Consider the following 27,309-nt stretch of genomic DNA (forward strand, 5'->3'; position numbering starts at 1 on the left):
ACTGTGGCAATGACAAAAAAATTCTCTGAAAAGGTAATGTTAGGAAAATATTTAATACATATTTTCTAAATATTGTGATTCAGCAGATGAACTAACCATCTCTCTGCAGACCACGAATGTGTAGTTTAGACTGCAGTTTGAGAATCATTGTTGTAGACACTAATTACTTTTTCTGGTACTAGAACAGAATAACCAGATCTCTATTATGCCAACATACAAGATCTGTTTTAGACACAGAACAGCATTCAGTAATAATATGCTGTGCTTTAAACTGCCCATAGGGCAAAGTTATCTAGATTATTTTCTATATACTGTGGTGTAATTTTCCTCATCAAATTAGTAATAATTATGTTTATCATGTGACTTTAAAATCTGAGTGCAAAGTATCAAAATACATCTAAATATCTGTAAATAAGGGTTGGACAATGTCATCAATAGCATTATAGACAGGAGGAAGAATGGTTCTTTGTTTACACATGACCATACAACCTCAGTGGATGAGTAATGTAAAAGAAAACATTTTAGGCATGTCTCTTTTCCTATTGATGCATTTTCTGTAGACCTTCAGTTTTTCCAAATCTTAAAATGGTTGAAATCTTGAATTTCAGGTATGTAACAATCGCTAGTGAATATTTTTAGATAGTAGCCTCCCTACCTTTGTCTGCATTGGTGTCGTCTTGTCTTAGTTAATTTTTGTGTGTATATGGGTGTTTTTTTTTTTTTTTTTACTTTAAATGTTGATTTTAAATTATATACCTTTCCCAAGTGTTTTTAGTCAGTTATTAGAATGTCAGAATTATCACGATTGTTGTACCATGCACAATTCAAACTGTAAAATAGTAAGATTTTTGAAAACCCAAATGGTATGTGTGTGCTGTATTTGTTCCAGAACATTTTTGAGCTGTTGGTATATTTGATGTTATACCTCTCTCACATTTGCTGTTGGTGACTCCTACAGTCATTATATTCATGTAGGAACACGTCTCTCCTTGTTTTCAAACTCTAGGAAGTCTCTTGTTGTTACCAAACTGTCAGTAATATCCAAGTCTGTTCCAAGGAACTTTTATTCCTTGATGACATTTTTAATGTTATTTACTAAGCTATTGAAAAGGGATCAGAGATCTTCAGCTGGTAGCTTTCCAAATGTTACTAAATGACATCAAGCCTTTTGTTCAGCAATATCTACTATATGAAAAGAACCTCTGTTGAACCTGCCTACACAATTTCTGAGCTCTTACCATTTGAAATCATAATTTTCTCCCCTAATTGGTTAATATCTTAGAAATCTTGTGTTGTCTAGGAAGTATGTCCTTCATCTGTTGAGTTCTAATTATATCCAGTCCAAAACTACCAAAAATACTCAACAGTTAGCTATAACCATGTACTTACTTGTGTTTCATCTACTCCAAACCAAGGAGGTTCCCCACAAAGTGGAGTCATAGCCCTTCTTATGTTGATAAAATCACAAGGACAAAATTATGGCAGTACTGAATACAAAAGGATTGTGAAGGATGAAACTATAACTGTGTTTAAAAAAAAGAATTAGATAAGTTCATGGAGCATAGGTCCATCAGTGGCTGCTAGTCAAGATGGTCAACTATGCAGCCCCATTCTCTGGATGTTCCTTCCCTCAGAATGCCGGATACTGAGACTAAGGGTATGTCTACACTTGCATCCTCTTCCGAGAAAGGGGTGCATATGAAGACATTTGAAATTGCAAATGAAGCCGGGGTTTAAATATCCTGTGCTTCATTTGCATATTCGTGTTATGGCGCTATTTCGAAATAACAGCTGCTGTTAAGACGCGGTTATTTCGAGAGAAAACCCTTCTTTCAAAATAACCCTTATTCCTCATACAATGAGGTTTACCAGTTATTTTGAGAGAAGGGTTTTCTCTCCAAGTAACTGTGTCTTAACAGCGTCTGTTATTTCAAAATGCCATTTCGAAATAGCGCCATAACGTGAATATGCAAATGAAGCGCGGGATATTTAAATCCCAGCTTCATTTGAAATTTCAACTGTCTTCATTTGCATCCCTCTCTCGAAAGAGGGTGCAAGTGTAGATATACCCTAAGAAACTTGATAATTGCCATGTTCCATTCATTCTCTTTGAAGCATTTGACTTCAGAAGATAGGCTACTGGGCTAGATGAACAATTGGTTTGATCCAGTATGACAATTTTTAGGTCATTATGTAAAGCACTCAACAAATGCCCGAAAGAAGGAAAATATTGCCTTCTATATGTTCCAGTCAGGCCACACCATCAAGTGTTTCTGAGGTTTACACTGGCTTCTATAGACAATCAGTATAAAGCACTGTCATTGGTCTTTCAGCTACCCCTCACTCTTTATAGAAGTGCTAGTGACCATTGTTGCCACACTTCACTACCCAGGGATCCACTTTGTTCCTAGATGTTACAGCAGACTTCCGATAATCCGGCACCGTTGGGACCCAGGGGGTGTCGGATTATTGGATATGCCGGAGTATCAGGAGGTACTCCGGCGGGGGGGGGGGCTGTGACGGGGTGGGGGGGGAGGTAGGGCGGGGAACGGCCCAGCGTGGGGCGAGCCAGGTATTGGTGAAGGGCAGCACTGCGGGACCAACCCAGCTGCACCCCAGCTGCTCTGCCCCAGGGCTTCCCCAAGTCCGCCGCTGGTCAGTTTCAGCAGCGGCAGCAGAGGACTTGAGGAAGCGGTGCGGAGCAGTCCCAATTGTCCGGCTGGCCGGAGCACTTCCGGGTTCCAATAGGTGCCGGACTGTTGGGAGTACCGGACCACTGGATGCTGGACAATTGGAGTTTTACTGTACTTTTATGATACGTTCTCTACTTCTAAAACTATACTTAATTATAATATAGATTTTCCATGATGAATATCCATTGTTATTTAAACTCAGTTGAAAGCAAGACCATGTTTCATTACTGTTCAGTTCTACTCATATTTTTAAAGCTGCATCCCAAACAGTTTAGATTTAGAACCTCAGAAAGCTAGAGTTTTCTGTAGTGATAGCCAGAATGAAGCAACAAAACATTAAGGTCAGTATGGGAAACCTCAGTTCTTTTCAGCGTTCAAAATAATGAATTTTTCTTTCAGTAAATGTGTTGTAGGAAAATACATTATCAAAATACTCATCAGAAAATTGTCCTATGAAAAACAAATAAAATGTTTGTTTCTTATTCTTTATATCTAGTTGATTCTTCCTGCATTCCTTATTTATTTATCTTCTATTCTTATCTTCTGTGAGTAATGGGACACTTGCGTACCTTTGCTTGCTTTTTTCTGCACTCTCTTTTTATATTTTGTAAATTATGGCTCTGGTTTGTTTCATTTGCAGCATATTCCTGCTAAATATTTTCATATAGCCAATTTGAATATTAAATTGTGTTTATCTTCCATTTTTGCTGCAACAAATTTTCAAACCAAAGCATCCTTTTCTGGCTTTAACTTTTTTTTTTTTAAACATAGTGTTAGATACTAGCCTTCTAGAAAACAGCTTGACATTTTTTCTGCAATAGCTGTGTGAAAATAAAATGTTAGTTTGTGATGAAGCATGAAATATAAATGCTTATATCCTTGTTTTATTTAGCTATTCTTTTAATTCATGCTTTGCTGATCTTTTGGGTAATTGCCTATGGCCGCATGAAGGCAAGTGCGCTTTGTTAAAGTATTTTGTTTTTTTATAATATGTTAAAAGTCTATTTAATTTGCATGTTTTTTAAACCAGAATCAAGAATTGAGGGTTGGCTTTCCATACCAAACAAAGGAAATATAAAACGACATGGCTGGAAAAAGCAGGTATGAAAAGATTCCCTTCATTCCCACCCTGCCATCCCTGAATAGTTCTTTAAGCATACATCAACATTAATATTGACAGTACAGTTTACATTTAGAAATATATATATATATATATATATAAAATACATTGTGTCTGTCTGTCTGTTATGGATGTAGTCTACACATGCCCTATGAGTACATTCCTAGTGAATTCAAGGAGATGAGTCTCCTCCTTGTATTTCACTCTATTTACCTACCAGGAGTAATACATGAAATCTGGCAGGACAAGGCCAGGATTATTCTCGTTGCCCTAGTGTAGACCAGATGTCAGTGGCCTTCAGACATTGTAGGAAACACATCTATTTTTATCATTTTCACAAGATCTTTTGACACAAGTGGAGAAAGATCCATCAAAGATATTTCATCTAGCATCTGGATGTTTGATTCTCATTGTTTCACAGCTTCGTTGCTCATCTGAAGTATGTTGAGTGCTGGATCTCCAGAATGCTGTCAGTCCTTCCCTTCTGTTGCCTATAAGTGGGAAAGATTCTCTCTGTGGGCTGGGTCAGGTAGTGTAGCTCCATCCTTAGCAGTTGTTCCTTTTTTACTGGAATATTTACTGTACCTCAAGTTGGTGGGATTGTCACTTTCTTCAGTCAAGAAACATCTGTAAATCATTTCTGTAGTGTAATTCTGTCTAAACCCATGGGAGAATGTTCCCTGTTTCTCCCTTTTAAAAGAACTTTGATGATAGCTGTAACAGAACGGTGCTGCTATGATTCAGTCTGTGCACCCCATTAGTGAAACTACCCTATCACAGGACATCATCTTGTTTTCAACAGTCTTCTAGCCCACTGAGATGATGAAGGGCCATTTGTGAAGCACACTCACTAGCCTAAGTTACCCAATGCTGCTTTATGGCCCTCCATAAGAATTGAATGGTCCTTTGAATCTTTCCAAAATTTCTTGATAGGCTGGTAACTGTTTTCCCTTTCAATCAGAGCTTGAATCTGTGAGTATTTTTCCCAAAACGTCACTCTTTTCCAGGGGAAGTGAAGTCACATACTTTAGAGACAAAGATGACATTACTGTATTTAATTAAGTTAAAAAAAAAAAGTATTCTCCTAGGCTTTTTCCTGTGGGGATAATCATGAGAGTCAGGTGATTGCAATTTGATAGGTGTCCAAGTTGACAAAATGCTATGTTAAGGAATGCTCTAAACAGCCTTGAGTCCCTATTAGAGGAGCTCAGGGTCTATTCAACCAAGGCTATGGCAATTTCCGTGTTTCATCTTAGGTCTGTCCCAGTAATTAAGATCTGCAGAGCTGCTGAGTGAAGCTGAGTCAACACATTCTCAAAACGCTATTTAGTGGACATGGCATCAAGATCTGATGCTCAATTTGGGGAAGCCATGTTACTCAACATTTAAATAGGACTCTTCATCCAGCCATTCTAGGGAGGATAAGCACTGCTTACTAGACTTCAAGTAGTGGGAAGTAGTTGAAAGCATTTTACTCCTCTTTCTATTGCCTCACCTTCAAAAGTTTGCAAGGAAGGAGTGCCTTGGAACATCTAGTGATCACTGCTTCCTGAAGTTTCAACCAAATCAGTCAAACTACTAGCACATCTCCTAATAGTGAGGTAAATCAGAAGTTCATCTTGAAGAACTCCAGTTATTGGTGTGTAACTGTGTGTAACCTTTCCCCCTTTTATTTCAGTATGTTGTTGTAAGCAGTAAAAAGATATTGTTCTATAATGATGAAAAGGACAAGGACCAGTCTAATCCATCCATGGTACTAGATATTGAGTAAGTGAAGCTACTGTTAATTTGACGTAAAACAAATTTGGTAGAAAAGCATTTTATATACAGTGACTGAGAAATTTGAAAACTCAGAATCAAGATACGGGAAACAACTTTGAGTCTCCTTTGTGTTTTTGAATATTCATGTTTATCTGTCCTGCTTCAAGATACACTGAACATACTAGTACTTTGTTTCTAATATCTTCAACATTTAGACTTCAGTGATAATTTCTAGTGCACAGGTAGTCAATACATGGACCATGAGCAAAATCCAGTCTGTTAGATGGTTTTGAATGGACCCCCCAAAATTTTTGTATATTTATCATCATTATTATTATTTGTATTGTTTTCTCTGGAGTCTGGCTCTTGACTATACCTTGATTAAGAAATTTGACAAAAAATTGACTGCCTCTGTCCTAGTGTCTTGTTTTGATAAAATATAAAGGAAACAAATTAACTACAGGATATGATGATGATTTAGGCCTAGTACTTCCATCCATAGTTATCATATTGCAAACATTAATGAATTAGGCCTCACAGTATTACTCTGAGGCTCTAAAACCTCCCTTCCTGTCTTCAAAAAGAATGCATACTTAATAAAATGATCCTAGTCCCATTTTACATATTTTGGTATTCCTTGTGTACAAAGGAACAAATTATGCATAAACATATTACTAAAGCCAGATTACAGCCCTGATATCAGTGGGATAACGTGTATGAGTACAGTTAATAATAAGATTGAGCCTGCAATCATGTCTAGAGCAGTTTAACCAAGAGATTTTATGTATTTTCTATTAGCACTTTCCAAATCTCGTTTGTATAATTTCAGTAAACTATTCCATGTCCGACCTGTAACCCAAGGAGATGTATATAGAGCAGAAACTGAAGAGATCCCTAAAATATTCCAGGTAAAAAGGAACCTAAATACTTCTTTAAAATCAGTAAAATTTGTTTATTATAAAAGTTTTTCCAATAAATCTTTTTAAAATTTTGCTCAGATTCTCTATGCTAATGAGGGGGAATGCAGAAAAGATTTGGAAGCAGAACCAGCACAAACAATGGAGAAGACAAATTTTCTAAATCACAGAGGTCATGAATTTATTCCTACATTATACCACTTTCCAGCCAACTGTGAGGCCTGTGCCAAACCCCTCTGGCATGTCTTTAAGCCACCCCCTGCCTTGGAATGTCGAAAGTGCCATGTTAAGTGCCATAAAGATCACATAGATAAAAAGGAGGAATTAATTGTCCCATGCAAAGGTAAGGCACTCTAGCTATTATATTTGTTTTGTAACTTGAAACAGCTATTCTGTGCATTTCTAGCCAAATATTTCAAATTACTAGAGGAAAACAAAAATAATTAATGATAGGTTTAGAAGAATCTTCATTGGTAAGGATAGTGTTAAAATGTTAGACAACTAACACATTGCCATTAAAGAGGCTAACTGTGTTCTGCCTTCACTTGCTGTATTATAATATATGTAGAGTAGTGTATTACATGAAGAGAATAGGCAGTAGGAAGGGGAATCTATGGAGCACTCACTGCCACATGGATTCTCCCATCTTCTGTGCCAGGGAAGATAATGGAGCAAGTAATTAAGGAAATCATTTGTAAACACTTGGAAAGTGGCAAGGTGATAGGGAACAGCCAGCATGGATGTGTAAAGAATAAATCCTGTCAAACCAATCTGATAGCTTTCTTCAATAGGATAACAAGTCTTGTGGATAAGGGAGAAGCGGTGAATGTGGTACACCTAGACTTTAGTAAGGTGTTTGATACTGTCTTGCATGATATTCTTATAATAAACTAGGCAAATACAACTTAGATGGGGCTACTATAAGGTGGGTGCATAACTGGCTGGATAACCGTACTCAGAGAGTAGTTATTAATGGTTCACAATTCTGCTGGAAAGGTATGACAAGTGGGGTTCCGCAGGGGTCTGTTTTGGGACCGGCTCTGTTCAATATCTTCATCAACGATTTAGATATTGGCATAGAAAGTACACTTATTAAGTTTGCAGATGATACCAAGCTGGGAGGGGTTGCGACTGCTCTGAAGGATAGAGTCATAATTCAAAATGAACTGCACAAATTGGAGAAATGGTCTGAGGTAAACAGGATGAAGTTTAATAAAGACAAATGTAAAGTGCTCCACTTAGGAAGGAACAATCAGTTTCACACATACAGAATGGGAAGTGACTGTCTAGGAAGAAGTACGGCAGAAAGGGATCTAGGAGTTAGTGGACCACAAGCTGAATATGAGTCAGCAGTGTGATGCTGTTGCAAAAAAAGCAGACATGATTCTAGGATGCATTAACAGGTGTGTTGTGAGCAAGACACGAGAAGTCATTCTTCCGCTCTACTCTGCACTGGTTAGGCCTCAGTTGGAGTATTGTGTCCAGTTCTGGGCACCGCATTTCAAGAAAGATGTGGAGAAATTGGAAAGGATCCAGAGAAGAGCAACAAGAATGATTAAAGGTGTAGAGAACATGACCTATGAAGGAAGGCTGAAAGAACTGGGTTTGTTTAGTTTAGAAAAGAGAAGATTGAGGGGGGACATGATAGCAGTTTTCAGATATCTAAAAGGGTGTCATAAGGAGGAGGGAGAAAACTTGTTCATCTTGGCCTCTGAGGCTAGAACAAGAAGCAGTGGGCTTAAACTGCAGCAAGGGAGGTTTAGGTTGCACATTAGGAAAAAGTTCCTAACTGTCAGAGTAGTCAAACACTGGAATAAATTGCCCAGGGAGGTTGTGCAATCCCCATCTCTGGAGATATTTAAGAGTAGGTTAGATAAATGTCTGTCAGGGATGGTCTAGACAGAATTTGGTCCTGCCATGGGGGCAGCGGACTGGACTCGATGATCTCTCGAGGTCCCTTCCAGTCCTTGTATTCTATGATTATATGATCATTTTCTGCACCTTCATAGAGGGACACATTGGAACCATAGAGGATACTGTAGCCTAAGGCTAGAACAGCAGCCTTGAAGTGGCTATGCATCTGTCCCATGGGCAGAAGGTGAGCATTCTGCCTTTGTGCTCCCAGAGAGCAGTACACATCCCTATACTGGGGATGTGTGTTTCTCTTGAATTTGGGCCAGAGAGTACCAACACAATTGTACCAGCTCTATTAAGACTAAAATTAAAGTCAGTCTCCATAACATTGATTATATTAATGTAGACAGCTTTGCAGATTTTTGTTTAATTTCTGTAATTTCTCTTCAACATTTATTGTATGTTTTACAAATATATAACCCATTTCAATAAAAATGTGCTAGGTTATGCAGATTCCAGCATTCTCCAAGCAGCATCATTATCATAACATTGTAATCCTATTAATGATGATTCCTAGATTTTAATTGAACAGTCTTCTTTCTTCTCTTATTTATAGTGAGTTATGATGTAACTTCAGCAAGAGACATGTTGTTGTTGGCATCCTGTCAGGATGAACAGAAGAAATGGGTCACTCATTTAGTAAAGAAGATCCCCAAGACACCCCCATCCAGTTTCATTCGTTCTTCCCCTAGAACTCTGTCTGGAAGATCCTCTGCAAATCAGTCTTTCCGAAAAGTTGTTAAAAATGCTTCTGGAAAAACTAGGTAAGAAATTAACTATAAAATTTCTAGCTCATTTTCATGCAAAAAGTCCATGTATCATACGTTATGGAGGCTTTGTTAGTAATTCTGCAGATAAACTTGTGATGAACTTTCCACTTACAAAGTAAAATTGCTTTGTTTCACAGTTTCATTTTTTAATAATCTTCATGAAAAACAGATACAAATCAATTTTGAAATTTAGTCCTGAGACTCTCATCTTTCAACTTTGAGTGATTGTCCATATGCATATTCCATTAATGGGGTGTGTGTAGCTCCTGCACCTCAGCGCAGAACCTGTTGTCCAGCATATCTGTATCAGGAACATGAGGAGCTGCAGATGCATGTGCATAAGTGAGGGCATAATTGGTGGAGAACACCATCTGCCATCAGTTTCTCTGTCACGATTTGGCAGTAACATAAAGCAGTTGTTGTCCATACCCCTATGTTCTAGTTTAGTAGTGCATTCATATTTATAATTATAGATAGTGTGCTTTCTAATATTGAGAGAGAGAGAAAATACTTTTTCTGAGGTGGCCACCTTAGGGTCTCCAAAGTTTAAGTACATCCCTTTTTTCTAAAGGACCATGTCCACCAGTGAGACATGTATTAAAGGCTACTAGTCTTTCAGAGAATTTTACATTCCTGGAAAATATAAAAGTTGAAAATTATTCACATTGCAGGCTTGTAAAAACAGAGAGGGCAGTACTTCAGATTTTTCTGTGTTAGATCCATAGAGCTGACATCAAATCCAGGCTGACTACCGTCCCCTTTTTCCCCCTACCCCAGTATGCTCTGCTCCAAAGAGTATATTTGTGGGCTCCTTACTGCACTGGTGGTCATGCTGCATGACCCACAAATTAAGAACAATGAAGAAGAGGCAAGCTGAAGAAAAAACTCAGAGCACAGGAAACTCTAAGGGCAGATTCTTTCTTGTAAGAATTGTGCAAAGTGGAGTTCTCCTCTCATGCACAACTTATCAGAAGTTTTGTAGCCAGCCATGCACCTGTAGAAGCTTGATGTGTCTTACTACTGAGGAATCTCTGAGGTTGACACCCTCAGGATCCCGGAAAACAAGCGACACCAATCCTTGATTTACTGCCTTAAAAAGCTACATTTGGGTGGGGTGGGTGGGTGGGTGGGTGTGTGGGTGTGTGTGTGTGTGTGTTTTCTGTCAGGTGACAGATTGATTTCATCATGCTCTCTAGCCGCGAAAGCCTCCGCAGATAGGGGGCTTGGTGAGCACAGGGTGCTGCTATTATTCTTTATGAGCACCTTGTATCAATTTAATTTAAAATAATTTTCTTTAAGGACACCATACATACATGATTCCCTTTGCCTCAGTGGATAAAGAATCTATGAACAGGGGAAGGTTCAGTCAGTTAGCGCAAACTCTTCCCCTTGCGGAATTCCAATTGTTCAGCTCCCTCTGAACCTTTTTATTCAGTTCCTTTTTGAATGCAGTCAACAGTTGAGCTATGTAAGCTGCTCACTCACACTACTCCTGCTCTCTTTTAAAACGTGCTTTAAAACTCCACTGGATCCTTCATTCATCATTCCCTTTTAATTAATTAATTTTTAGTTGGCATTGAGCCTTTAGACTCAGTTTTGAATAGCTTTCTTGAAAATCCTGGTTGTTTCCAAGAACACTTCTGTCTGGGGTTTGAGGCTGCTATTTCATCTTTGTCTGTTGAAGTTTAAAGCAATTAAGAAGTCTTAATTTGCCTGTGCCACATTGGAACAATAGCTTTCTTTGGCACATTGATGTGTCAGGAATGAGGACATCTCCTGCATTCAATTAATTTGTTAGTATGGGTAGTATATCCTATTTCTTCCCCTCTCCCCATCTTTCGTTTGTTTCTTTGTTTGTTCTCTCAGGGGGTTTGTTTATCTGTGAAGGCTACTTCCACTAGTCTTCACCACATAGCACTTGAGGTTAATCTGGCAATATTTTCTGGATGGCTTATGCCTGGTTCAGTGACCTTCTGTCATCAGATTCCTAAATTCTATAAATATATCTCTAGCCAGAGTTAAGGCATTTCCTCCAGTTAAAGGTCAAAGATCTCAGTATCTCTGCAATCTAACTGTCATGTCTGGGTTTTATACTGGGGTCTAGCAAAGACTTGAACTGTCAGGGTTGTTCGCTTTCAGCACAAAGTAGCCTTCTGACACCTTGCTCACTACTAACTTTTATCTGACAAATTTAACCTCCTCATACTACTAAGAATGTAATAGGATCCCCCCATACCACTTGGATAATCATTGCTCCCTTATGAGGTCTGGAGAGCTGTCTTACACACAGTAGTTTACCAAATGTATGCCTCAACAAGCCCAATAGCTGCTTCAACTATTAAGGCTCTAGCACTTGGGGGATCCCAAATAGCACTCTAACTGCTGAACAACTATCCTTCTCCCAGGACAACTAGAGATCCTGCCTCTGAGCCATTCTAACAAAAGCCCTGATCCAAACCCCATGCAAGTCAGTGGAAAGACTCCCATTGACTTAAATTTGGATTAGGTCTTAAACTAATAATGGGCAATCTAGGCTAGTGACTGGGCCGAAAGAGTGGCCCTTCTTCGTCTTCAGGGGCCGCAAGATTGTGGTAACCAAGATAGTCTCCTGGGATAGGGTAGTTTAGCTTAACTGTTCTTGCATATTTAGAATTTGCGGGTTGTGCCAGTTTAACCATAGCAATGCTTTCATTGGATGCAGAGGGAGTGCATGGCTCTTTTGGTCAGTGTTGTGTGCAGCCTCATTTCACATGCCCTTGCTTTACATGTGTCACTTGAGTAATACCAGTAAGGGGGAAGGGAGGGAACTATGCTGATGGAAATTAGCATAATCTGGCAACCCTGCGTGTAGGCAGCATTAAACAAAATGTCTCATGAGCCCCACATAGAATCCCAGTGGGCTGTATGTTGCCCACCACTGCCTTAAGTGGTCTTCCACCTGCCATAGAATATTCTTCTTTTGGCACCCTCTAATTCTCCTCATGAAAAAAGAACCCACTGATGATTTAATATTGTTTAGCTGATTCTTAACATAACCTTGTAATTCTGCTTCTTTTAAGATACCTTCACATAGCATTCTTCCTTTCCCACTCGCTTTGCCTTATAATTTAAGGGTTTTATTGTAAATTTGTGTGTTGCTTTCAGCGCCTTTGTATGTTCATCCTTGAAATGATCTTCATGCAGTGAATTCTGGAGTATTCATAATTGTGGTTGAATACACTTTTGCATTATCTAAGCACAAGGAAAGATGCTTCTAAAAAGGAACGTGCATTGTTGGGTACCTCTCTGGAACAAATCCCAGATTTCTTCTAAAGGATGAATTTAGGGAAAAGGGGAATAATATAACATTGTATTATGTATCTTAAGGCAAAATGTGTTGTGTTGATCATTGGAAATATACAAAATAAAAATAACCATTGGAATGTCACAGTCCTCATTGAATGATTGTAAAAACTACATTTTTTGAGTATGCCAACCAATATATCTGCCTGTTTATTATGCAGTGTCTGTTGCATACTGTCACATTTATGCCTGTAAAATAGCTTATATTTTACTTTTTGTATATTTATAGATTTGTGTCCTTGGTTTTCTCTTATCAGGGAGTTACTTTTTCCTTGTGCAAAGGTTTCAAGTAGCTGTTACTGTGTAATAGTCCAGTAACGCGATCTTCAGCTTATGGCATATTGATCCAATGATCTTATCAATTGTATATTCTTCAAATTATAGCAACAGAAGTCTCCGGATGGACTTTCGCACATGCATCCTCACAACAAAAAATCATCAGTCTCTGTTTCTGATTTTACTTACTTCAAGGCTCATTTAAGCCAAGGGTTTCATTTTATATCACAATACCACGTTAGACCAAGAAGTTCTGCTGTTCAGCTAGATTACAATTGTCAATCTCTTTGTTGGATTCTCTTGTACTTGAAGAACAATCAGATTCTTCACTTAGATCATGCACTTTTGAATCGAGCAACTTGGCTTCTGAGATTTACCATTTCAGGATCTTGAACTTCACCCACATATTCTTAAAGATTATTTAGGAGACACACAAACTTCCCATTCAGACTCTTAAAAAATAATGAGAAGACATTCTCTGAGAAGTGGAAAACCAGTTAACTGAATCCTTTCCTCTCTCTTTTAATAGCAGTTTGCTCTGGGTCTTGTCTTTAACGAGCCTAGACATACAGTTTACTTTTTTAGATGCTCACATAGAGTGCATTGAGCATTCAGTGCATCTGAAATTTTTCTTGAAATGTTCATTTCTACATTTCAATAGGTCAAAAGATTGTGGATCTATGGGGGAAAGTACCCATTCAGAAATCTCCAGTTATTGGTGAGTAATCTTCCCTTTTAATCCAATTGACACCTTTGTGTCATGTAACAGCAAAAAATCTGGGAAAGAGTCATTGTGTTCTAGCACTGAATAAAGAACTTCATTATAAAAAAAAAGGAAAACAGATTCCTAATTTTCTAAATTATCTGTTTTTCTCTCTCCCCTTCTTCCCTCCGCCACTTCATTGTAGATCTTCTGCCCAAACCTTCTTTTGCCCCTTTACTTTGCCTTCCTGCTATCGCTGTAAATAAACTAATCAGATACATGCTCTCAGTGTAGGATCTGAATTTTACTAATACAGTATGTGCCAGGATGGTGGGAGTTAAAACTTTAATAGCAATATATTCTTCTCAGACCTACTCTGAATCTCTTGGTGGAGATGTACATAATATCAGCAAAGAAACATGCCCCAAGAAATATTGTCATGTTCTCAGGACTAATTCAGACCTACTTTATTTGCAAAACACACAGCATTTTCTGCATTTTAACTGTCAGAGACTGTAAGAATTGAGTGTGTATCCTGGGATAGATACTGTTCTTCAAGTGATTGCTCATGTGCATTCCAATATGCGTTCATGTGCACAACCATCAGAAGATTTTTCCCATCGGTTCTGCTGTAGCGCTCCTTGTGGAGATGCTTTGCAGCATCACACATATAAATCTGCCTACCTGACCTCCACTTCAGTTCCTTCTTTCCGCCAGTGACCGTGTTGGAGTTTCACAAGTAGTTAGTCCCTAGCATAAGGTTTCTTTTTGTTGGTTGTGTAAATTAGTTGTTCTTCTAGTTAGTTGGTTGGTTAGTTTGGGGAGGGGTCCCCCTCTTATTGTTCATGCTCCCAGGGCATTCAGCAGCCCCAGGGTTTCAAGCAGTGTGTGAAGTGTGGTAAGCAAATGCCTGCTTGAAGTGCCTTGGAGGGGTCACCTGCTAGATAAGTATAGTATCTGCAGGGGGTTTAAGTTGAGAACCAAAAATGAGAGGGACCAGCACTGGGTTGGGGCACTTATGAACCTGGTGTCCCATGTGTTTAGAAGGCTGCCGCTGAGGCTGGTCCTGCTCTCCCATGACAAAGGTCGTTTGCTCCATCCAAGCCTCAGGTCGCTCCATTTGACAACATGGCTCATCCATGATTGAAGCTGCAGGAGTTGGCATGTTTGGGGGACATGCAGCGGATTCTCCTTGGGAGTTGTAAGCCCTCAGCGCAATCCACCTACGCTGCTAAAGGACCTGTTTTTCCATGTGGGTGCGGCAGCGGTGAGTAGTTCCTGCCGAGGCCTCCCTTCAGGAGATCCTGGACTACTTGCTGTCCCTGAAGTTGCAGGGTATGGCTTTGGCCACCATCAAGGTCCACTTGGCGACCATCTCCGTCTTTCACCCACTGCTGCAGGTCATTCAGTATTCTTCCATGGATTACCTCTTGGTTCCTAAGGAGACTGGGTGGCTCTACCCCCAAGTCAGGGACCCTCTTCTGCATTGGGATCTTAACCTGGTCCTGGCAAGGCTCACGGGTCCCCCATTCGAGCCATTAGCCATGTGCCCCCTTTTGCTACTCTTCTTCAAGGTGGCCTTCCTGATTGGCATTACCTTGGCTAGACTGGTATTGGAACTCCAAGAGATGATGTCAGAACTTCCGTATATCCAGTTCTTTAAGGACAATACCCAGCCTTTCTCCGTGAGGTGGTCTCCACCTTCCATGTGTACCAGGGCATTTTTCAGTCAGTCTTCTACTCTAAGCCTCATGCAAACAAGAAGTGCCTCCATTCACTGGATGTGCGTGAGATGCTGGCTTTTTACCTGGTGTTGATGAGGGCCTTTCATAGCTTTATGCAGATGTTTGTGGCCTATGTGGAGCACAGGAGGGGTTCCCCATCTCCTCCCAGAAACTGTCTAAATGGATTACTTCCTGCATCCATATGTGCTATGAGTTAGTGAGGGCCCAGCCACCAAAGATGATTAGGGCCCAGTCCACTAGGGCTCAAGCTTCCTCACGAGCTTACCTCACACATTTCCCAATCCAGGATATCTGTAAGGTGGCAACATGTTCATCGGTTCATACATTCATGTCTCATTATGCCATCACACAGGAGGCCTAGGAAGATGCTGCATTTGGCAGGGTTGTGTTGCAGTCTGCATTTTCATAACTCCTACCCCCCTCAGCAAACATTGCTTTCAGTCACCTATGTTGAATGGACATGAGTACACACTCGAAGAAGAAAAGACAGTTACCTATTCTGTAACTGGTGTTCTTCGAGATGTGTTGCTCATGTCCATTCAACCTCCCACCCTCAGCCCCTCTGTCAGAGTTCCAGCAAAAAGGAACTGAGGAGGGAGGGGCTGAGGGGGCGCCCTATACAGCGTGGTGAATGTGCACCACTCCAGGGGGTGCTGGGGACCCCAGGCTCTACGGGTGCTGCTTAGGGAAATACTTTCAGCACCAGTGCATGTGGCAGGCACACACACACGCCTTTGTTGAATGGACATGAGCCACATGAAGGCACCATTTATAGAACTGGTAACTGTCTTTTTATGACCAATACTGTCTGCAGATCTGAAAGGACACTTTATGATTCTCACACAACTTTTTATGTTGAGGGTTGGTGTGCCTCTTAATATTTTTTATATTTATTTTGATATAGTAGCTTAGAATTACAAGGAGAGTGCGTAAGATCATTACTGTATTTGCAACATTAATATTTACACTGAAACCGAATAGGCTTATCAGGTAAAGTCCATTGTTTTGGTCATTTCCACTTCAAAACTTTATAAAAGCTTTGTGATATTTTCCTTCACTATTAACTTAATCCCATTGATTTTTATATGCATTTACCTTATGTGAGACAAGGTAGGTGAGGTAATATATTTTATTGGACTAACTTCTATTTGTTACCTCATGCACGTCTCTCTCAAACATCCAGGACCAACATGGCTACAATACTGCATACATCAATCTTATGTATAATCTAATTGTGATTTTAAAACTTTTAATATAAAGAATTTCATTTTCTTGTCTAAAGTGATACTATGAATGAATTTTCATTTAATCACAACATATTTACTTGGAATTTTATGTGAGCTTTATGGCTTTTATAATTTGCTATTTTGTAAGTGTGGCTGTAGTGCAGTGGTTCTTAAAAGCATGGTCCATGGACCATTTTGCAGGGGGCTCCCTCCCACAGCAGGGAGCCCTCGTTAGCATTTCAGCCCCGCCCCCTTCCCATGGTGATGGCACATCAATGCCTGTTTCCCGCTGCAAGGCGGTGGAGACTCATGTACTGGATCCAGCTTTCAGGGTAAGGAAGTGACTGTGTACTCTTCCACTCCCCCTTTCCCTAGCTGGGACAGGGGCAGGGAGCAGCAGCATAGGAAACTGCTCACCTGGAGGCTTTCCTTGCTGCTCCCATTGGCCAGAATCACAACCAGTGGGAACAGAGAGGGGCAGTGCCGAGAGCAGCAGGAGGATTGTAGCCGGATGAAAGTCCCCCTCATGCCCAGACCATGCACCCACATCACCCTCCCATGCACCTCCTCCGGCCAACATCCCACACCCCCACTGTGCTCCTGCACTCTCCCTTTCTCCCAGATCACACACCCCCACTGTGACCCTGCTCCCTTTCCTTTCTCCACCCTCAGCCCAAAAGCTCCACCCTCAGCCCAATCCTGCACCCACTTTGTCATCGTGGGTGGGTGGTTGGTTGGTGGTCCATAGAAAGGTCTCTTTTGAGTGGGATGGACCAAAATGTTTGAGAACCACTGCTTTAGTGTCATGCTGTTATAATTGGAAAAAAGTTAGAATTTTTTTTTATTTAATCTCTTGATTAACATTAACAATGAGTGTCCTTGTGATTTTTCATTAATTGCAATGTTGTCTTCTTTCTTGCAGCTAACCATATATACAGTAATTCATGGAATCTCATGGGATGCAGTCTGAGAAACTGGGCTTCTTTAAGCACACAGAGCAGTGCAGACAAACTGTTGTTCTTTTCAACACAATTATCCCAGGCTTCAGGGTTAAGATTGCTGTTACTCTCGCCTCCCTGCTTTGGCACAAAAAGCACAATGAGGGTGTTTTATTGCGGGTTGCCTAAAGGTAGATTAGATTAATTATTACTATGTAATGCGAGTTAAAGAAAATAACGCTTAGCTAGGTGTATGAAAAAGGTGCTGCTTTTTTGGATTTATAAGAAAATTCCTGTCAATCATGATGAAATGCAGTCAACTTTCCTCATGTCAATGAGAGAGAAATACTGTTTGCCTTTTGGAGAGGATATTTATATCAAGTTCAGTACACAAACTTGAGCAGAGAAGGAAGATATCTCAAAATGAGAAGAACTGAAATTTCTTTGAAGACTCTGAGTTGTGCTGTTGAACACTGCAGAACTAGCTTAAAAATGAAGCTGTATACTCACTTGAACTTCAGTGCCTTCACTGCAGAGCTCTTAACAGCCTTAATGCTAATCACCCATAATAGAGTTGATTGAAGTGTTAAATAGTTTGCATTATGCTTTACAAAATATTGATTCAGAAAGTGTGTAAAGGGATGAGGACAACAAACATTTAATCTATGCATTTTTGCCAAGCCATATTGAATTATTTTACTATTAGAGGCATTAGAAACTAACCACAAAAGAACCAAGTTTGGAAGAATATTTTGGGGTACATGATTTCTGTAATTGTTTAACATATTGCCTTATTGTTTTAAATGATAACATACATTAAGTTAAATGACATTTAAGAAATGTATGCACTGTTTGAAATATAAATTATTCTTAGAACACTTAAAATGGGTGTTGGATTTCCCTTTTAGTGCCTTATTTTGAGATAATTGTATTATTGCCATGTCAATAAGTGTAGAAATCTCAAAAATCTATTCTGTATCAGTAGTTTTACTGAACTTTAATTGGTTGAAAGTATTGTAGATAGTAGATGCATTTCCTAAATTGAATACAAGAATGAAAACTCCTGTTACAAAGAAAAAATTCGCATTCATAAGTCAAGAAATTACCAGAAAATTCAAAAAGCATACAACACAGAAACAACAATAAACAGTATACCCATGAAACTTTTTAAAACTCCAGATAATTCAGGAATTAAAGTATAAATGCTGTTTAAACTCTTGCTTTGTCACAGGGATACATTCATGGTATGGACAATATGGTTTTATTTCCTATTTTATTTTTTTAACCAAATACCTCCTCAGTAATTTATAATGGCTTTGCAGTTGTATATTAAATAAGAAGCACTGGAAAACTGATTCGTTTTGCATGTTTCAAGTAGTGTTGAAAGACACACTGCACTGATGGATATGTAATAATAAACATATCAGTTATTAATATGGTAATGACTCTGTGCTCATTCAATGAGAAATAAAAGTAATTTATGGAAGGATCTTTTTGAAAATGACTGGTTTGATGTTTTTGCCTGACTAAAGTGTACATGTCTTTGAGCACCCAAAACATTTGCTGTAAAATAGGATGAGTATGTCAAAATATTATTTCAGTTTCTCTTACTTTAAAAATTGTTGCATCTGTTTAAGTTGGTGCAAGAAGCTGGTACAGAGTACATTGTAATTTGTTGTTTATGGATCTGAAGAATTACTTGTTCTGCTACATGAACAAGTAAATACCATAGTAACAATACTTGATTTTCAGCTGAAGAAATCTGAGTAATAACAGTGGTAAGTAGCTTACCAAGTAATAGTTCTTGAAATCTCATATAATAATTTTTGTTTTGTAACTTAGTAATCTTTATGTTTTCAGTTATAATTATAACATGGCTAAAAGCAAAATGTATGTATTGCAATACATCTAGGGCAGTGGTTCTCAAACTTTTTGGCCTGTGGCCCACCCGGCTCAATGCAGACCTTTTTCTGCAGAAAACCACCAGTCAGCCACCCATGATGACAAAACAGGTGCAGGAGGGGGGTTTGGCCAGGAGGTTGGGTGCAAGAGCAGGCTGTGGGTGGGAAGATCTGGGTAGGAGGCTGGGTGCAGAAGTGGGCTGAGGGTGGAAAGTTCTGGGTGGGAGGGAGGGTGCAGAAGTGGGTTGAGCCAGTGGGAGCAGCAGAGAGATCCTCCTGGTGAGCAGTTTCCTGTGCTGTCCCTCCAGCCACTTCCTTTGCCCCGTGAGGCTCCTTCCCACCCAAGCAGGGAGCCCGCATTGGCATACCAACCTCAGGAGAGGGGGAGGTCTGGGGTGTCAGTGCAGGCTCTGGGAGGGTTGGGAGGGGCAGAGAGTGAGTCTTAAGCCTGTGGCCCACCTGCAAGATGGTCGTGGACCACACTTTGAGAACCACTGATCTAGGGTCACCAATTGAGAATCAGTACTCCATTGTGCTAGTCACTTACTCAGAAAAAGCTAGTCCTTGTTGCAAAGAGTTCCACACAAGGCTATGGCAACACAATGTGTGGACTCTACTGAATCTTACATATCTTAGTTGCCTTTTTTATTATGAAGTGAATACTTCACACAAACACAATGACCTTATCCCACATTGTTTAGAGTAAAAGATGATGGTAAGAAGTTGGCATGGAAGCTTAGCATTAGGAAGTTTCACAAAAAACAAAGGATTTAAACTAGTGATTTCTGATTAACAGATGAGAAAGTGATATAATGCTTCAAGAATAAAGACGGGAAAAGGAAGATCATCAAACGTGGACATGAAGATATTACCTCATTCACCTATTTGTTCAGTTTTTCCCTGAAATAGATGTATCCATGTCTATAATTGGCCTAAATCATAAAAATACATTTGAAACATTTTTAATAAGGGGTTTATTTATTAAGAGAGTGTGGGCAGGTACACACAAAACAGAACCTACCCATCTTCTCCCATTCAACCCCTGTCTTCGCAAAGAAAAGTAAGCTGATCAAATTTAGATTACCTTGCTTCAGAAGTACACACACATTATAAAAGACATTTGATTAAAAAAAAAATGACAGGCATTTCCTCCCTGGGGTCAGATAATTCTCAAGAACTGGGTGTTTTGTTAGTTTTCCAATTCCATTATGAAGGACTGAATTTTTGTACTTGAGACTTAGAGCCTGTTCTTGCAGTGAGATATGAGATTTGGCAGCAATATCATTCCTCATTTAGAGTTTAAGTGTTGAAGGCCTTTAAAGATGTATAACAATGTTGAAGGTAGACAGTGACTTGCAAAATAGGTTATGACTGTGAAGCAATAGATAGGCTTCATAAACTACTTAATATGTACCTGCACTAAATTTTTTTGAATTCTGTTTTTATACTTAGAGAGGAACTTGTGAAGTATAAATTTAAATTGATTTGTATGTTGGGTACGTTGCAACCAAATATAATAAAGTCTAGACATGCAAATTACAATTTGTGTGCTGCTATGTAGACATTGATAATTGTTTACTGTAAGTGTGCTGTATATATACACAGGACAAGAGTATTTTGAATGACACACCCAGGCACATATATTCACTCTCAGAAATTCTTGATTATGACGACAATGTCTGAGCTGGCTTGTCAGGGCAAAAAAAATCACTGAATTATTATTAAACATCAACTGTGCCATTCTGAAAGAAGGCATGAAACTATACTTATTATTGCTGTTATCTTTTTACCTGCTTTATATCATCTTAAGGTAACTCAACTGTTTTCCCTGCCATTTAAGTTCTATTATCCCATAGGGATATTTTATCCATATGAATTGTAATACAATGCAAGAATGAATGTAAGATCTGAACATTTCAGAACTACATGTCTGGACAGCATAAATCAGCATAGCTCCAACAAAGTCAGTGGTGCTATGATGACCTATACCTATTGAGAATCAGAAGAGACCTATTCATTCATTCTGACCAATAATGATCAGGTTTTAATTGCAGCCTCCATCCATCCTATGTCCTCTCACTATAGGCATCCTTAGCATGAGTAGGATGCCAAGATGAGTTTTCGGTCTTCATAAGCCTCTCAACTCCTCAAGACTCCTGGTTCCTGCTGAAGGAAGCACAAAAAGGAACATAATTGATGGGTAAATTACTGGAGTGAAACTGCCTAAATGGAAAGGGGCAGACATCTCCAAGGAATGGGAAGAATTCTACAGAAATTCCCATAGACCTACCAGCAACAAAACTAGGATACAGAAGAAAATGCCTCAAAAGACCACTAGACTCTGGTGGTCTCTGCCACCCGGAAGGGTAAGTGAATGGTAGAAGAGAAGCTTTTACAAGAATCCCTTCATTAAAGAGTCTAGGAACTTCAACATTTTTCCATGGAAAGAAGATCATTTAGTTCCTTCATCAACACACAGTAAATACTCAGATACATGTTACTTCAGTGATTAGAGTAGGGTGGGCTGTAAGTGGTTTGTGGACTGGATGCAGTTCTGCAGAGTTAGCCCCCAGTGGAGTCATCAAACACTTTATTTAGGTACAGCCACTCAGAGTTCCTTTTCACCATTCCCAGACAATGAGAGCTGTGGGAAGCTGTGGCCTGGCCCACATCGCTTTCTGCAGCTCCCATTGATCAGAAATAGTGAAGTGGGGCCAACAGAAGCTGCAAGAGGCACACCGGCAGATATGCAAGTAAATAAACATTTGGCGGTTGCCAGGGGTTAACCCTGGCAAACCACATCTGGCCCATGGGCCACTTGCCCACACCTTGGTTAGAGGAAAGTGACTCTTAGAACACTGATTTGACCAGGAGTAGGTTCAATGCTAAATACCCAGTAAGCAAGGGATAACTCTGTGTCTTCTCCCTTTGCACAAGTATTCAAAAGATGGGCTAAAATGGGCAGCTGGAGAGCAAGAAACAGGAGTAGATCTGGAAGGCAAGGCTCCATGTACAAATTACAAGGATTGGACTAAATGCTGTCTAGGGAAGTGATTGATTTGTTTGGTTTATGTGTGTGGAGAGGCGCGGCCCGCCCCGAGGGCCACGCAGGGTCCTCCGCCCTCCCTTCCGATCTCCCTCACCCGAGGTCTCGTCCTCTTCGTGCTCCCCGATCACCCAAGAGCCCTGTCCCGAGTCTGACAGGGTCCGTCCACGCTCGGTCTACTGCGAGTGGCGTCCACGTTGGCGTGAGGGGGTAGGGGGGCTCGGGCCCACCCTCACTCCGAGCCCCGACCAAGGGCCCTAAGGTCTGGGGGGGATACGCCAATTCCCCGCAGTCCTGGTTGGTGGGGGATGGACCCCCTAAACACACCAACCCCCCTGGGTTCTAGCACCCTGCCCTGGGTCGCTTCCTACCTCCCTCGCCGGGCCGCCGTGACGACTAGGTCTCGGGTGTTTACGCAGACGGGGTCCAAGGTGCCTCTGTTGGTGCTTCCTCCTTCCAGCTGCGTGTCTGCCTTTCCCCCCTTGTCTCCGGCGGCAGCGCTCCTTTTAAGCATCCCGCTGCACTGACATCCTCCGTAGTGGGGCCGGCACGCCCCCTCCGTGGGGGTGGCTGGCCCGCCAGGGCACCAGTGCGGGTCGACGCCATGGGCAGTGTCAGCGCCCGGCACTCTGGCACAGCTGGGGAAGCGGCGGTGGAGTCGGGCGCAGCTGATTGGGGCTGCTGCTTGGCCCCGCCCGCGGTAGAACAAGCCGCGCAGGGCAGGAACCGGCACGGGGCCGCTGCTTCTCCCCAGGAAGCTGGGGACGGCTCCTGGTGAGTGCGGGGCGCGGGGGTTGCCCCGTCACAATGTGCAAGAGAGAAACATGAGGTATTACGTTAGCTTTGCCCACACAACTTTATTTATGGTTATAAAAATTGGCTCCTGCTGAAAATAAGATCACTACTAACTTCTGATGTCTTAAGTTATACAACTGTTTTCAATTACATATACCATCTTGCTCTGTCCTTGCCTTCCATTCATATGCCACTGTCTATGGTGCTATCCATGAATGGTTAGAAATGCTAAATTATAAAACTGACCATTCAGAATAATCCTCACTGGAAGAAAGAGTAGTACCTCTGTCAGATGGCAAGATGAGTAGAATGGAAACAATAGGAGCTGGGTTAAAGTCAGCAAGCCCATATTGTGTAGAGGCAATGTTGCACAGACATTACAGAAAGATGATTGGCGGACCTTTTTTTGTTTGTTAGTTTTTTGGGGGTGGGAGGAGAGTGGTGGTGAAATTTTTTTCACTTTTTTCCAGTTCTTCTGAGATTGTTAAATAACTGAAAGTATAGGAAGGAAAACATTTTAGGATACATTTTCAGAAGATCATCCGGTAAGCAGCTTTCTTGTACCTTTACAATCATTACACTTGAAAGATGTGTCCAGCCAGATAGCAGGATGTAGCTTTGTTATAAACTATACTCCAGAATTACTGGCAAAAACTATGGTTTGATAGTGAAAAAGATAATATATTTTCACAGATCATTGAAACTACACCCAATAGTAAATATCCCTTTCTGAAGAATAATCATTTGAGTGTGTGTTTTAATTCTCATTTACTAAGTTTCCAGAATAATAATAACAAATCTGTTTCATATGAGCTTCATTACAAAGAGAAAAAAAATCCTAAACTGCTGGATTCACGGGGATGGCTCGATTGCTCAGTGGATCTGAACAAATTGTCACCAGTCAATGAGTCAGTCATTCTGCCCCGTATTTCCCCTATTATGTACAGTGACCATCTGTCCTGGATTTTCTGGGACTATCCTGATTTGAGCCTCAGTCTTCCCTATCCCTTCCCCTTGTACTGTGGGGCTAGAGTGCCAGAGGAGTGCGGTGTCTCAGTTGACAGGCACACCAAGTAGGCGTTTTCGTGTTTCCCTGCCATAAAGAAAGAAAACATTGAAACCCAGGTGGTTTACAAGCCAAAACATTTGAGAACCACCTAGCTAGATGCACCCCCCGGCTCTCACTGCGTTAATGCCGTGCAAGTTGGGTTATTGCAGTTCTGCTATGTCTACGTTGGCAAGATTTTGCGCAAATACTTTTAATGCAAGAGTTTTTGCGTTAAAGTATTTGCACAAGAGAGCATCTACAGTGGCATGTGCTTTTGCGCAAAAGCATCTGTGCCAGTGTAGACACTCTCTTGCGCAAGAACACTCCGATGGCCATTTTAGCCATTGGCCTTTCTTGCGCAAGAAATTAACGTTGCTTGTCTATACTGGCCTCTTGTGCAAAAACAGTTGCGCAAGAGGACTTATCAGTGAGCAGGTGCCTCAGAGTATTTGTGCAAGAAGCACTGATTTTCTACATTGGAACGTCAGTGTTCTTGCGCAAGTATTCGTGGCCAGTGTAGACAGGTGGCAAGATAGTGCAGAAAAGCAGCTACTTTTGCACAAAATCTTGCCAACGTAGACGCAGCCTTCCCATGTAGTTGCATGGGGAGCCTTATGCTGCACAACCCCATCTTTGTTGGTAGAGGATGGGGGGAGGAGTCCTATGACCCCCTTTCCTTTGGGTTATGTTCTGTGTTCATCTTAACCTCAGCAGTACCACAGCCAGGCCCGGCACTGCAGTGGTAAGTAGGTGGGGCTACGGCGTCAGGGGCGTGGCTAACGTTCCCATTTTGGTTCGGAAACCTGGTCTCCCTGCCCTGCCGAGAGCGGGATCCTGAGCCCCACCCGCCTCTCCCAGTCCCCGCGGGGGGCTCTGGCTGCGGGCTCTCAGCAGCGCTGCCGCGTCTTCGTGCGGGCCAGGCATGAGCAGCCCGGCCCACGAGCAGCGCCGCAGGGAGGGGCGGGTGAGGGAGAAGCCTAGGCCCACGGGCACGAGCCGGCGAGGCGGGGCCGCGCTCAAGTCCCGTCTCCGCAAGGGAGCCGAGCGCAACCGCGTGGAGCCGACCCCGTGACAGGAAGCGCCGGCGTCTCTTCCGGAGCTGCGCGCGCCGCTTCCTGCCTTTCCACACACACCGCTTCCGGCGCCCGGGCTCCGCTTGCAGCGTCATCGCGAAGGGCCGGTTTGAATGAGACCCTGAGAGGGGGACGCGCCGCAGCCGCCGCCCCTCCCCGCCCGCCCGCCCGCCATGCCGCTCTTCTCAGGTGAGCCGGGCCTCCCGCGCGGGCCTGGCGGTCCCGCCCTCCTCGGCCGCGCTGCCCCCGCAGAGCCCCCGGCTGGGGGGCGAGCCCGGAAGAGCTTCCCCGCCGCAGGGCGCCGAGCGGGCCGCTTGCGTTCCCGAGCGGCCGGGGCCCCGCGTGGGGCCGTTGCGCCTGGAGCCGCTGGGTAGCGAGCGCGCTGGAGCAGTCGAGTGGCAGCGCTCGGGCTCCGAGCCGGGGGCTGCCCCCGCTTGATAGGAGCGTCCGGTAGCCGCGCTCCTCTCGTTGCAACCGCAAACCAGCGCGGCCTGCTGCCTTGTGCCGTGTGAACGCGGCCGGGCCGCCCGGCGCCGGGGCTCGTGACTTCTGTGTCTGTCCCCTTCCCCAGGAAGCCATTTCCCGGTGCGCTGCCAAAGCGGGGTCTGCTGCGTCAGGGCATGTGCGCTCAGTCGGCGGTTCTTATAAAGATCGTTTAAAACCCCTTGAAAGCGTCTTACCTATTGCTCGAAATACACTGCTGTTGACCAGACAACGTAATTCTACGCTCATTTCTCCTAATACAGGCCCATCAGCCTGGGCTTTAAAAAAAAAAAGCTGCATTGTGTTCTTGTAAGCACTAGAGAAACTGCAGTTTAGCACAATTGTTTTTCGTCTCCCCACCCGTTTCCAACATGTAACTGACAAAACCTGTCAGAGCCCAGAACTCCCACTCTTTGGTGCCTCTCTTCAGGGAGTTCTTGCTGGTGATCTGCATTTCATTGTTTAGCCCTTGCAGGCACGTTGCAACATTTCAGTGCTTGGCTAATGAACTTAAAATGGGACTGTGAATTAATATACTTCTCTGTCTCCCTGCAACCTGATCAGTGGTTTGCAAATTGGGGCATTGTTTGGAGTTGATGAATATGGCTTCTCAAACTCATTTAAACTGTCTGTTTCTGTGCTGTATTGCCAAAGCACCATTACTACTTGCCCCATTCCCCCCACTATGCTTTCCAATAGATGGCCTAACTTCTGTTTTAGTTGTTTGGTATAATCTTTGCTTGTATTGTTTTATTGCCTTTTCAACAGCACTGATATTGTACAGTATATTTCTGTTTCTATTTCCTCCCATAGCAGCGGATGGGGCGGGGGGTAGGGGAGAACTGGAAGTGAAGGGGAACACAGATTGCCAGGTAAAGCACCCTTTGCCAACCCCCTCACTTTCTCCTTGGCCTGGCAAAAACTTCAATCCAGCAAACCCTATTATGCAGGATTGCTGAATTAGAGATGCAAGTGTATTAAAATTACCCCCAGACATTTTCCCATAGTCCACTATCCCGAACCTATATAAATGATGAAAGACCCTGTATTGATTCATGCACACTTTATCCTTTATTGAGAAATCCTAAATTGCGGGTTTGATAAGAACAGATATTGTCGTGACTAATATGCTTCAGCCCAGCTGGAGCAGCCCCTGCCTGCAAGTCGCCTGGGCTTGCCATAGACAGAAGCTGCTCCAGCTAGGACAGGCCCACAGGGCTGGAACAACCCCTTACAGCCCTCACTGGTTAACCCTGAAGTTTAAGTGTGACCTGGTAGGGTTAACTAGTTAAACATTCATGTCCCTATTTGCCACCAAAAGTATTAACTTCTATTTAAGAATTGTTTTGTTTTGGAAGAGAATAGGGTTATCTCACAGAGAATTATACTTACTGTCCCATGATTGTTTGGTTGTTGCAATGAGCATGTCTATAGATTGGAATTAACTTTCTAATGATTTCCTAAATCTGCACAGATAAATAGTTTTGCTTCATTTCATTATGAAACGTGAATTGAGCACTGACAGTATGATGCAGTTGAAAATGAAATTTACACTTGC

The 27,309-nt window shown here is 41.9% G+C and overlaps 2 protein-coding genes and 1 long non-coding RNA gene across 6 annotated transcripts in view; 2 read left to right on the plus strand and 1 right to left on the minus strand.

Annotated features, from left to right (window-relative positions):
* ROCK1 (Rho associated coiled-coil containing protein kinase 1) overlaps window positions 1-18,843 on the plus strand; it is a 146,065-nt gene extending 127,222 nt beyond the window's left edge. For 2 of the 4 annotated variants that reach the window (XM_006139046.4, XM_075920911.2), the window contains 7 exons: window positions 3,724-3,794; window positions 5,492-5,580; window positions 6,404-6,482; window positions 6,573-6,834; window positions 8,962-9,169; window positions 13,455-13,511; window positions 17,390-18,843. In XM_006139046.4, coding sequence (XP_006139108.1) covers window positions 3,724-3,794; window positions 5,492-5,580; window positions 6,404-6,482; window positions 6,573-6,834; window positions 8,962-9,169; window positions 13,455-13,511; window positions 17,390-17,393 — 770 coding nt within the window. In that variant the 3' untranslated portion in view covers window positions 17,394-18,843. Of the gene's footprint in view, window positions 1-3,723; window positions 3,795-5,491; window positions 5,581-6,403; window positions 6,483-6,572; window positions 6,835-8,961; window positions 9,174-13,454; window positions 13,512-17,389 lie in introns of those variants that run through there. The other 2 variants (XM_075920910.2, XM_089776296.1) reach the window with 2 other exon arrangements.
* Window positions 18,844-21,327: 2,484 nt separating this feature from the next.
* On the minus strand, window positions 21,328-23,029 carry LOC142827109 (uncharacterized). Its single transcript, XR_012901532.2, has 2 exons — window positions 22,724-23,029; window positions 21,328-21,472 (listed from the first exon to the last, which is right to left on the minus strand). It is a non-coding gene; the product is annotated as an uncharacterized LOC142827109 (long non-coding RNA).
* A 1,995-nt stretch (window positions 23,030-25,024) lies between these two features.
* Window positions 25,025-27,309, plus strand: part of USP14 (ubiquitin specific peptidase 14) — a 37,658-nt gene continuing 35,373 nt past the window's right edge. Inside the window, exon 1 of the mRNA XM_075920914.2 lies at window positions 25,025-25,457. Within this exon, the coding sequence (XP_075777029.1) occupies window positions 25,442-25,457 (16 nt within the window). The 5' untranslated portion in view covers window positions 25,025-25,441. The remainder of the gene's footprint in view (window positions 25,458-27,309) is intronic.

The sequence above is a fragment of the Pelodiscus sinensis genome, chromosome 2 (assembly GCF_052426305.1).
Source record: "Pelodiscus sinensis isolate ZL-2025 chromosome 2, ASM5242630v1, whole genome shotgun sequence".
Classification (NCBI taxonomy): domain Eukaryota; kingdom Metazoa; phylum Chordata; order Testudines; family Trionychidae; genus Pelodiscus; species Pelodiscus sinensis.